Below are 9,964 nucleotides of genomic sequence, written 5' to 3'. Positions count from 1 at the left end.
CTTGTTTTTCCAGAAGACTTCAGATGGACAGGCGGACGATTCCATAGAGAGATAATCGGAGAGCTCCCCTTTTGTTTAAAGTAGCGAATGGAAAGGAAAAGCGGTAAAGGGCGGTCGCGGAAAAGGCGCTGTATGCGTGCTAGAAAACAATTCCCGCTCGTTTTCTATAGTTCGGGCTCGAGTCGGGCTTTGCGCCGGGTCCGAGCCCGACCCGATAAAACTCCAAGTAGCCCGAGCCCGGCCCAGGCCCGAGGTGGAAATGCGTCGGCCCGCCCGAGCCCGGCTCGCGGGCCGGGTCGGGCTCGGGCTTTCGGGCTACCCGGAGCCCGTGCACACCTCTAATAAGGCGCCTGTGAACAATGGGAACAACCTTCGACGCGTTCCCGGCAAAGATTAGGTTGCAGCTGCTTTGCACTTCACACGATGACTTCGAATGACGTCGACCGGCCTTTCCTCTCCCCCGCGTGTGTTTCCCGCTTTCATATGTAAAAGGGAGACCCGTCTAGCAACTCATTCAGTTAATTCTAAGACTGCCATGGGTAGATCTTAAAGACACCAGAAGAACAGCGTCAATACAGTGCTATAAGAAAGGAACAAATTCGTCTTGCTGGAAATGGTCGCGAAACCAATCACGGACTACCACAGCGACCACAAGGCGATTATCACTACCATTACTCTAAAGTAATAATAAAACATACCCCTACCCACCCCTATCAGCATGTGTGGTGTTTGATACAGCTTCGCTGGACATTCACGTTCACAGGACGGGAAAGCGGCCAATTTTTTTACTACACTCTCGCTTGGTCATCCAGAGCGACGTGTCAGCTCACCGAAGTTGCGCCGTTTCGCTAGCCTTTGCCTCCACACTTAGACTCTATCAAAAAGCTGATTACACTATCGCACTTAAGACGCTCAGCTTCTTAAACTCGCAATAGAACTACCAGGGGCCTAGCCGGAATTTTTTTTCGTTTGGAGCAAGGGGGGTGTTCAACCACCCTTTTTCCCCTTTTTTGCATATTCGTGCGTCTGTGTGCGTACGTGACTATATATATATATATATATATAATATATCGAAACCTAAACAGAAACATGGGAGAACGCAACTGCGATATTCTTCCGAGACGTCCAAAATGAGTGAATTACTTTTTCTGTATCGCTAGGCATCTTATGATGGTTAGAGACATGACTTGAGACAGTAATTAAGAAAATTAAATTAATTAACTATTTAATTAGTGGGGTTAGGTGACAGTGTCAAATTGAGGAATTGAAGTTCTTCGTGCCAGAAACCCATCCCAACATTGATATTTCGAAAAAGCGGCCTCTAGTAATAATTACGAGGTAATGAAATTCAACCAAATTCGATGGCTTTCGCTGTTGAAACCCGTTGCATTTCGTTGAATTTCATTACGCCACAACAATTACTAGAGGACGCTTTTTCGAAATCTCAAAACTCGGATGGGTTCCTCGCATGAAGAACTTCAATTTTCCCATTTGACACAATCACCTAACTCAACTAATTAAAAAGTTAATTAACGTAACTTTCTTAATTACTGTCCTAAACGATGTCCTTAACTACCTTAAGATTCCTGCCGCTACAGAAAAAGCAATTGTGAAAGCCCCGAGCAAATATCGCATTTTCCTGATTTTTTGCGAAGGTTGGACACATTTCTTGAAACACCCTGTATATATATATATTTGTGCGTCTGTGTGCGTACGTGACTATATATATACGCAAAAATGAAAAATATCGCAGGGGTGTGAACCCTTGGCTACGCCGGTAGTATCAACTATCGCGCCGTTCGCTGCTTCATCGTCACGTTTGTATTTCTTAGTCAACCTAGCGTCGCTTTTCTCAAAATATGTCTGTGTACCACGTTATTCGTCACTGCGGCGGAGTTAATAACATCGAAATGCGCTCTTAAAATGTTGTACCATCAAGTTCTCCCGACAAACATACAAACAATACAGTAGTCTAGGGGAAGATGGGTGCTTGAGGCGATCAAGAGTCATCAACGGGGAGGGTCACTCCAGCGACATTTCCTGCTCAAGAAACTTTTTTTTATTCCGACGCACACGGTCCCTCGACCTCAGTCCTCAAAACTTTCGCACTGAGCCCATGAACAACAGCACGTCCGGATCGATGCTCCTGATGAGAAACATGAAGGGGTGATCAACGACGAAGTGAGTCTCCGATACATCTCGCGAAGGGGCGGCACTCCCGGCCACAACGGCCGCCGTAGCAGCGGCTGCCTTGGTGCCTTCCTCGTCTACCTGGAGCCACACCTCGTGTACCAGATCGGACAAAGACGTCGGCACATCCTCGAAGATCCCGGACAGATCCCCTTCTTTTTCGAACAGGTGTTTGACACCCATTGCCCTCAGAGTGTCCTTCATGGACTGACCCGCCTTGAGATTGAGCTTGGGAACGGCCAAGTGCAAGTCAGCTACCTTGAGACTCGCCAGCAACGTTCGCAGACTCGATTCTGACAATTTCTCTTCCAACAGCGACAGACCGTCCATGTCATCCGGGAGGAGAATGACCATCGAGCACTTGCCGCCCGTGTAAGGCATTTCCACGGCCCTGGACTTCAATTCCTCGGAACGGCCCACCTTGAATGCTCCCATCTGCCTCATCATTTGCACCATCACGCTCTTGCTGGAGTCCACATGGAAGTTTTGCGGTCTCGACAGCAACTTCTGGAAAGGGAATTCCCAGAAACCCTTGAAGTGGACGGCGTTCATCAGGACTAACGTGGTCCCGGCGTTGATGCTCCCGGGAGGCAGCAGGTTCTTGATCTTGTGTCCAGTGTGCTTCGAGACCCAGGCGTTGGACTCCACGCGAACGCCTTCGAATCTCTCCTTGAAGTCCACCGTGAGCACGGAGGTCTTGTAGTAGTCGTGCAGAAGCGACGTGTACTCTTTCTTGACCTTGTACCGATAGTCGCTGAGCATCCGGCTAGCCATGAGCAAGGTGACGTTCGGAGCGTAGCTCGCTACGTCATCCAGGAACTTCTTGAAGTGTTCGCGTAGGTCGGTGTCGTTGTACTGAAAGATGCCGGAGAGTTCGCTCTCCGTTATTTTGCGGGCGCCATCGCGAATCACGGAGAGCGCGGTGCCTAGGCTGTACGGTGAGAAGAGGACGTTTTCGTTCTTGTGCTCGGAATGTAGTTGCGCATAGAGACTGAAGGATAGCCTCAGCAGGCAGGTACCCATCACTGACGGTGGCGTCATCACTTGACACTTTCTGGAAACACATGCACACATAAAACACGCATTTAACGCTTGAACTTCAACTTTATGAAGAAAAAACAACAATGTTTATACGCATCACGAACAAAAGACACCAGCTATAGTATATCAATGCAGTAATGACAAATGCGCAGCTGCCGAAGCAAACTCTTATAAACATTTGATTATCATGATCAATAACCACCTGAACTGGCCGCAACATATCGATAATGTTTGTGTGCATGCTTGGCGTAAACTAGGTATCCTAATACAGAAAGTTGAACTTTCATCTCCATCAACAAAATAGGTAGCGTTCAACATGGTAGCAAGGTCGAAAATATAGTAGGCCTGCATCATCTCGGACTCGCCCGCGAGAAAAGACGTGCACAAATTGAAGCCCACCAGCAAACTTGCTTCACGTTTAATTGCTACAAATGTCATGATTCTTCATCTCGCTTAACGAGTAAAGATAATATTCCTAGAACCTTGAAGCTAGAAGAAAGGTAGAGCGCGTCTAAAAGTCCGTTCTTGTAGATTTGATTAGACTTCGTCTTTAAGATAAAAATAAAGAAGGCTGCGTTGCTATCAACTCTATCTACCATTTCTGGAATTTTAATTTGTGCGCATTACTTTCGACATTTCAGAGAAATAAATCTATTTTTCTGTAATACCACTTTCAAATTCTACGGATTATTATTAAACCATAATGGTTTCACTGAAGGTCACCCTAACACTGCACCCCAGCATTTATACATTTCGCTCTCATTTTAGAGGACGGTAACCCAACTCTCGACCTTAAGCTGAGCAGCGCAACGCCTTTATAGCCGCTGAGCCCCCGCTGCAGCTCCCCTGCCACCTTGCATAGACTTGTTAATTTTGATGCTCTTAAAAGACATATGTTCTTTTAATGTCACATTTGAAAATCCACTGCTTCCCTGTGTATTCGATTGGACGGAAATAATTATCTAAAACCAAACACTAGAAAATGTCACCAGCAGTTAGATAAGAAAAGAAAAAAAGCGAGATCGATGTACAGGACAAGAGAGTAAGAGTGCAGCATTGGACCGAAGCTATGATATTGTCTGTGCTGAATTGCTACATTGGCGCGGTCGACAGGATTGCCAGCTAACGCGCCAAGAGCGCGCTGCAGCTAGAGAAATACAGAATGACAATGTCGAGGAACTTTCATCGCCGCCACAACACAATTATGCCGGATATCGGTAACGCGTGTATGATATTGGCAAGGAAAGAAATCTACATTCACTGGTCCATACTTTGTTGTTAGGATAGCTAAGCAGCATGGTCTTTTTGAAGATTCAGTATTGTAATGGATCAAATGGTAGAATTGAAGAGGTATGTACCGAAAACGTGACACCAAATAACCAGCTTAAACGCGTGAACAGCCGGCCGGTACAGCGTAGCGACTAATTCATCACCAATGATATAGAAGAACAAAGAAGAAAACGAAGATTTTGAGGACAAGCGCTTAATAATGCAGCAAAGAAGGAAGGTCATAGCACTGCCAGCGTAGAAACTTTGCAGAAATATAACTTACCCGACGCGCCAATCTGGCCTATAGACACAAAATAGGCGAGTTTCGCCGCTTGGTAAAGCTTTAGTAGTATCCTGCACGTGAACGAAGCTTATTGCAAGCTCCGTAACGCTGTCTCACTCTTTGTTCTAAGGAACGATGCATAGGAAGCGTTCTGCTATATGTAATAAAAAAACTGTTAATGAGCTCTTGCAGGATCGCCCAAAGCAACTTTTACGGACGATGCTGAGGAGAAATTCGAAGAACGTTCCGAGCCTTCAAAGAAAGCGAGTATCTGCTAAGTACTGCCTGGAGGCTTTTACCGGGCATTTTTCAGAGGAACCGAAACATATGCAGCACGAAAACAATAAAGAGAAGGGGTTGATGCTCTTTTTTTTTTTTGGCCACGCCAATCGTCCCAACAGCTGCAAGTCGTGTGATAGCATTGCGTGCATAAACAAACGTCTATGGACAATGAACATCTGCTTTTAGCGCGCTGCTGTCGCTATACGGACATCAACGTACGTGAGTAAGAGAGCATTGCCGAGAAGTAGAGCTCAGAAAATTCCAGCCAGCACAGCATCTTTTTTCTGTTTGCAATACGTATGATGGCAAAGCAATATCGTGTTCAATAATAAAAAAATGGCCGCGTATCGGCGTGCTTCGCTGCGAAATGTCGTCGAAAGACGATAGTCTTCTGCAATTTATCTTTTGCCTTGCCCCAGACAGCTCCTGCTCTATGTTGAATCGACCGCATCTGGATGGCATTGATAAAATAGAGGAGACGCTGCATGAGATACGGGCGCCATCTGGCAGTGGCGTCGGGAAACATGAGCTTGTGCAGAACCCAGGGCCACTGCCAGGCGGCAGCACCATATCGTCGGCAGAGGGCTTTTTCGTGCATAGCGTAGCATTTTCAGCGCAGTCTAAGAAACACCAGGTTCTTTAGAATTACGTATATATGTATTTTCTAGTAAAGGAACACAGCACCTAATACTTACGTATTGACGTTGCGCCTCAGATATGCGTAATGCTTGCTTTTTGATCGACAACGTTCACAAGTATGAACGCAGCTACCAGTTCAAGATGGCTGGGTGTTCAGCAAGTGCTTGAACCTTGGCCGGGTGGCTGAATCGTGTGATTGACATACAGACAGGCAGACAGAAAGAAAGACAGACAGACAGACCAAAGTTTCTGCATTGAAGTATTCCAAGAAAGACTATCCTCTTTAAAAAAAAAACTTCTGAAGGCGACTTCGGTGCGTGGCAGCGGCACTCGCACGTCGGCGTTCGTGTGCCCTTGTGTATTCCTTTGTTTAATTTTGTGTTTCGCTCGCTGCCGAGGCAGATCTCAGAGGCCACGTAGGAAGAAGCGCTGGATTGAGACCTTCTCCGCCAGGTGCCGCAACGATCCCAGCTGCTCGCTGTGTTTCAATGAACTCAATCGATTAATTTTTGTTAATTATCCTTACAGTTAATTGACCTTCGTTTTAAGTAAAGTTATGCTCTGATGCCAATGTGTACAATACAACTCCTAACTTGAATCAGAACTATCGATATCTGTTTTTAGGTGACATTTTTATGAATATTCTTAAAAACGGAAATAAGTGCTCGACCGGATATGCTTGGAAGAGAAAAAATTAGACGAGTAGAAGATTCGGCCAGCTGGTGATGTACACTTGGTAAAGTGAAGCGCAATACAACGGGACAGGAAGGTGTGTGTCTGTCTCACCTTGCTGACCCATGCGTTGCGCTTCACTTTACCAAGAAGCAAGATTGTCGCTCGTTGCTTATGCCACTAAAGAACAAAAGTAAGACGTATGCGTGCATCTGCGTAGCTTTTTCTTTTGTTCTTTTCTAATAGGTTGTACGACGAAACGAGTGTCGTTCAACTTCCACATATCTGTTTGCCATCTGTTTGAATTACAGTAAAGTATAGTGACCTGAGCGTTAAGAACATTGCTCGTACTTGTCGCATACCGAGCTTAGCTATAGAACTTCACAGAGTCCCGTTCACTAACGTCAAAAACAGCGTTGCTCCTTCATTGCTGAAATATTGTTATCCGCACTGCTGTGAAATTCGTCGCCTATAATTGCCTTCACGCTTTGCTGTTCTTTCGCTGTATACTGTTGTGAAGTCAGGAACTAACGTTAGAAATTTCCACTAGGGTTCATCAGCACTGCATGGATCTTAAGAAGTGTTTCACTTCAGCATGGTCGTCAAAGAGCTCGAGAACGCCATCCTCATCTTCGTCGTGGACTTGTACAGTCAGCTGGCACCAAACATGCTGGAAACACGCTTTCTTGCCGTTCAGCATCTCAGCCTAACTATAACAGAAATTGACCTTCTAAGGTGATGGCCGGGCGTGAGAATATAATTAATACATCGTGGGAGTCAGTCCAATGAAGAGGGGCCGGATTAAAGATAGATCCCCGTTCGGAACATGGCACGATAATACGATATGAAATCAACGAAGAACAATGAAAAGAAGAGTACAGGGGTCATTATTTGTAGTCTTTAACTGTAGTGTAGTAATTACGTGATAATTACTACATTGCAGTTAAAGACTACAAATGATGTCACCTATACTTCCCTTGGTTTTGTTGTCTGTTTATATCCTTAGGTTGTGTCTAACCAAGAAATGAGGTCTTAATCAATTCCTTTTCTGTCGAGCCCGATACGAGCCCGATAACAGTGTGCTGTAGGTTACCCGATAGCGTTTGTAGTGTCGTCGCGAAATAAGTGAAGGGAAGTAGACGAAACATAGTACAATCCATACACCTCACATTGTAAAGTGCTGAAAGTCTGCAACCAGACGTTTGAAAACGGCGCGTCTGGGGATTTTAGCCAGGCGCCTGGGGAACTGTTGGAAACAGAGACGTCGAATGTCGGGAAATTTCGGGAGCCGTCTCAGCGGAGTACCTCGTGTCCCCGAGGGATGTCGCTAGGGTCTCTCGGCGCGCTGCGCGTGCTGCAAGCGAAAGGCAATGCCCGACGCCGCCACGCCCCGTCCGCGTCTGCCGTCGTCGGGCTGTTTACGTTGTTGCCTGTGTATTACTCAACACTAAAGTAAGACTCCCGACGGCACGTGCGGGCCGCGGAATTCTCGTAGACACCAGTGGCACAGCTGTGTTGTCGGGCCGATCAGTGGTAAAAGCTGAAGCGGTAAGGTTTCTCTACTTTCGGTTACTTTGGTAGCAGCAGTTGATTCGCATCATCCCTTGCACGCATCGAAACGGCGCCAAAGTTGACGCCATGTGGAACAGCAATGCCAGAGCGCTTGAGGCGGTGAGTGTATTTTCATTCTGTCTCGCGCTTTGATGGCTGTTCTTGGGAACTGGACTGAAAAAATAAAAAGAGCGCTTCCGAAGAGCATGTTGATCTGACAAATGCATAAGACGACAACGGATGCTTTTGCCGCACAGGTTTGGCTCACATGTTGTTGCCGTGATTTCACTTCCTATTCACCGGTATTTGGCACTCAGAAGGAGCCCGGCCAGAATCGTGGCGCGCGATGGTTTTTTTCTCATTCCTTTTAAATTCGTACGCATTTCTATGCTGACTGGGCGATAAAACTGTGAGCCTGTCCGGTCCGTCCATTTGTCACGTAAGACTATCATTGCGATGAAGAAATGTGTAAAACAAACTGAACTTTTTTGTTGGGCCTGAGTTTGAAACCTGGCCCTCACGGTACGAAAGCGAGTGTCTTAACCATTGTGGCTACACCCCTTTTTAACATTGAAGCTGTTTAAGGCAGCGCTAATTTGTGCAGCCTATCAGGAAACTAACGTCGTCATAAACGGGTATGTGCCACAGAAATTGGGTAAATCCCATTACTCACCACTGGTCCACTAAAAGGGACAAAGGCAAAAGTTAGCCCAACGCAAGGGAACGTGAAAGGCAACGGCGGCTGCGAGAGGACCCCGAACCGATGGAAGGCCTATACGCCAGCGACGACCTGCCCGTAGATCTATGAGAGGTGCGAACGCTTGGTTTCAGCGCGAGTTTCGGTCTCTGTAGTTTGGACATCTGTGTCGTGTCTGTGACTGTCTGTGATTTAACTCGAACGTCTCTGCGCTGAGAATCAACGTAGAAACAACCTAGCATCACCTAGCTAAAGCTTAGCAACGACCTAGAAGCAACCTAGAAACAACCCTCATCACCTAGCTAAGGCTTCCAAACTACTTACAGTCAACTAGATTACTCTTCAGGATCGTCCAGTCTCGTTGTTTCAAGGCTTGAGCGGCTTAGTGCAAGCTTCCTCAGCTTTTTTCTTTATTGCTTTGCGCAACACAGAACATAAAGACAAATGTACCGACATACATACAGGGTGTTTCAGCTAACTTACGCCTAGTATTAAAATACCAAATATAAGCGCTACACGTGTCGAATTGGTCCTGTATTGTTCTGAGTCGTAGGCAGCACATGAGATAATTTTTCCAAATCGCCAAGCTGGGTAACCAACCAAGATTGCATAATTATTTTTTAATTAATAACTCTAGTGAGAAATCTTCCGCACTAAAATTGTAGCACTTGTTTTCAAACGTCGGAATAGTTCATCCATACCAAGATAACTGACATTCTGATAAGCTGGGTAATCAACAAACATTGCTTGATTAACATTTGAAATAGTAGCTCTAGCGAAAAGTACTCAACAGAAAAGTTGTAACGTATGTTCAGCAACGTCGGATTATTCCATCTGTCCTAAGATAACTGTCCTGCTTAATAGTTGTCCAGCTTTGCTTTAGATTACGGGAAATTAAACAGTGTAGTTGGCGTAAGTTAGCTGAAACACCCTGCATATCAGTGATGGACTCGCACAACTATGTCCAGAAATTCTTCATCTTTCAGAACGTCAAGGATGGTGACCCACTCTGCCATGATGGTTCAGTCTGAGCTCTAAATGCGTCCCTTATATGCACTGCACTGTCAATGACCTTTTCTCGTGCGGAAGTTGCGTGCACATCTGCATTGCGAACCTGCGTTCACGCTTTTCACAGTCTAGAATCATTATTATATCATATCAAGTTTCTACCTATAAGAACCCTATACCATATGTATGAAATACCGCACTCTTACAATCCAGAAATGCATGTTCAATATTCTCTAATTTATTGAACAGGAGGCAAAACACACCCACCCTTGCGGGGTGCGAATATATCCGAACCATATCAATGCGCTGTATCCGCACTGCAAAGCAAATCC

At 45.8% G+C, this 9,964-nt stretch overlaps 2 protein-coding genes across 2 annotated transcripts in view; one reads left to right on the top strand and one right to left on the bottom strand.

The window, feature by feature from the left end:
* Window positions 1-2,052: 2,052 nt before the first annotated feature.
* The window catches only part of LOC119373536 (serpin B4), a 25,038-nt gene continuing 17,126 nt past the window's right edge, over window positions 2,053-9,964 (bottom strand). Inside the window, exon 2 of the mRNA XM_037643589.2 lies at window positions 2,053-3,244. Within this exon, the coding sequence (XP_037499517.1) occupies window positions 2,095-3,231 (1,137 nt within the window). The 5' untranslated portion in view covers window positions 3,232-3,244 and the 3' untranslated portion in view covers window positions 2,053-2,094. The remainder of the gene's footprint in view (window positions 3,245-9,964) is intronic.
* The window catches only part of LOC119373532 (leukocyte elastase inhibitor A), a 7,516-nt gene continuing 5,316 nt past the window's right edge, over window positions 7,765-9,964 (top strand). The window contains exon 1 of the mRNA XM_037643582.2: window positions 7,765-8,047. Within this exon, the coding sequence (XP_037499510.1) occupies window positions 8,015-8,047 (33 nt within the window). The 5' untranslated portion in view covers window positions 7,765-8,014. The remainder of the gene's footprint in view (window positions 8,048-9,964) is intronic.

Source organism: Rhipicephalus sanguineus, chromosome 11 (assembly GCF_013339695.2).
Source record: "Rhipicephalus sanguineus isolate Rsan-2018 chromosome 11, BIME_Rsan_1.4, whole genome shotgun sequence".
Classification (NCBI taxonomy): domain Eukaryota; kingdom Metazoa; phylum Arthropoda; class Arachnida; order Ixodida; family Ixodidae; genus Rhipicephalus; species Rhipicephalus sanguineus.
Note: the sequence above shows the minus strand (reverse complement) of the source record. Positions and strands in the feature narration are given on the sequence as shown.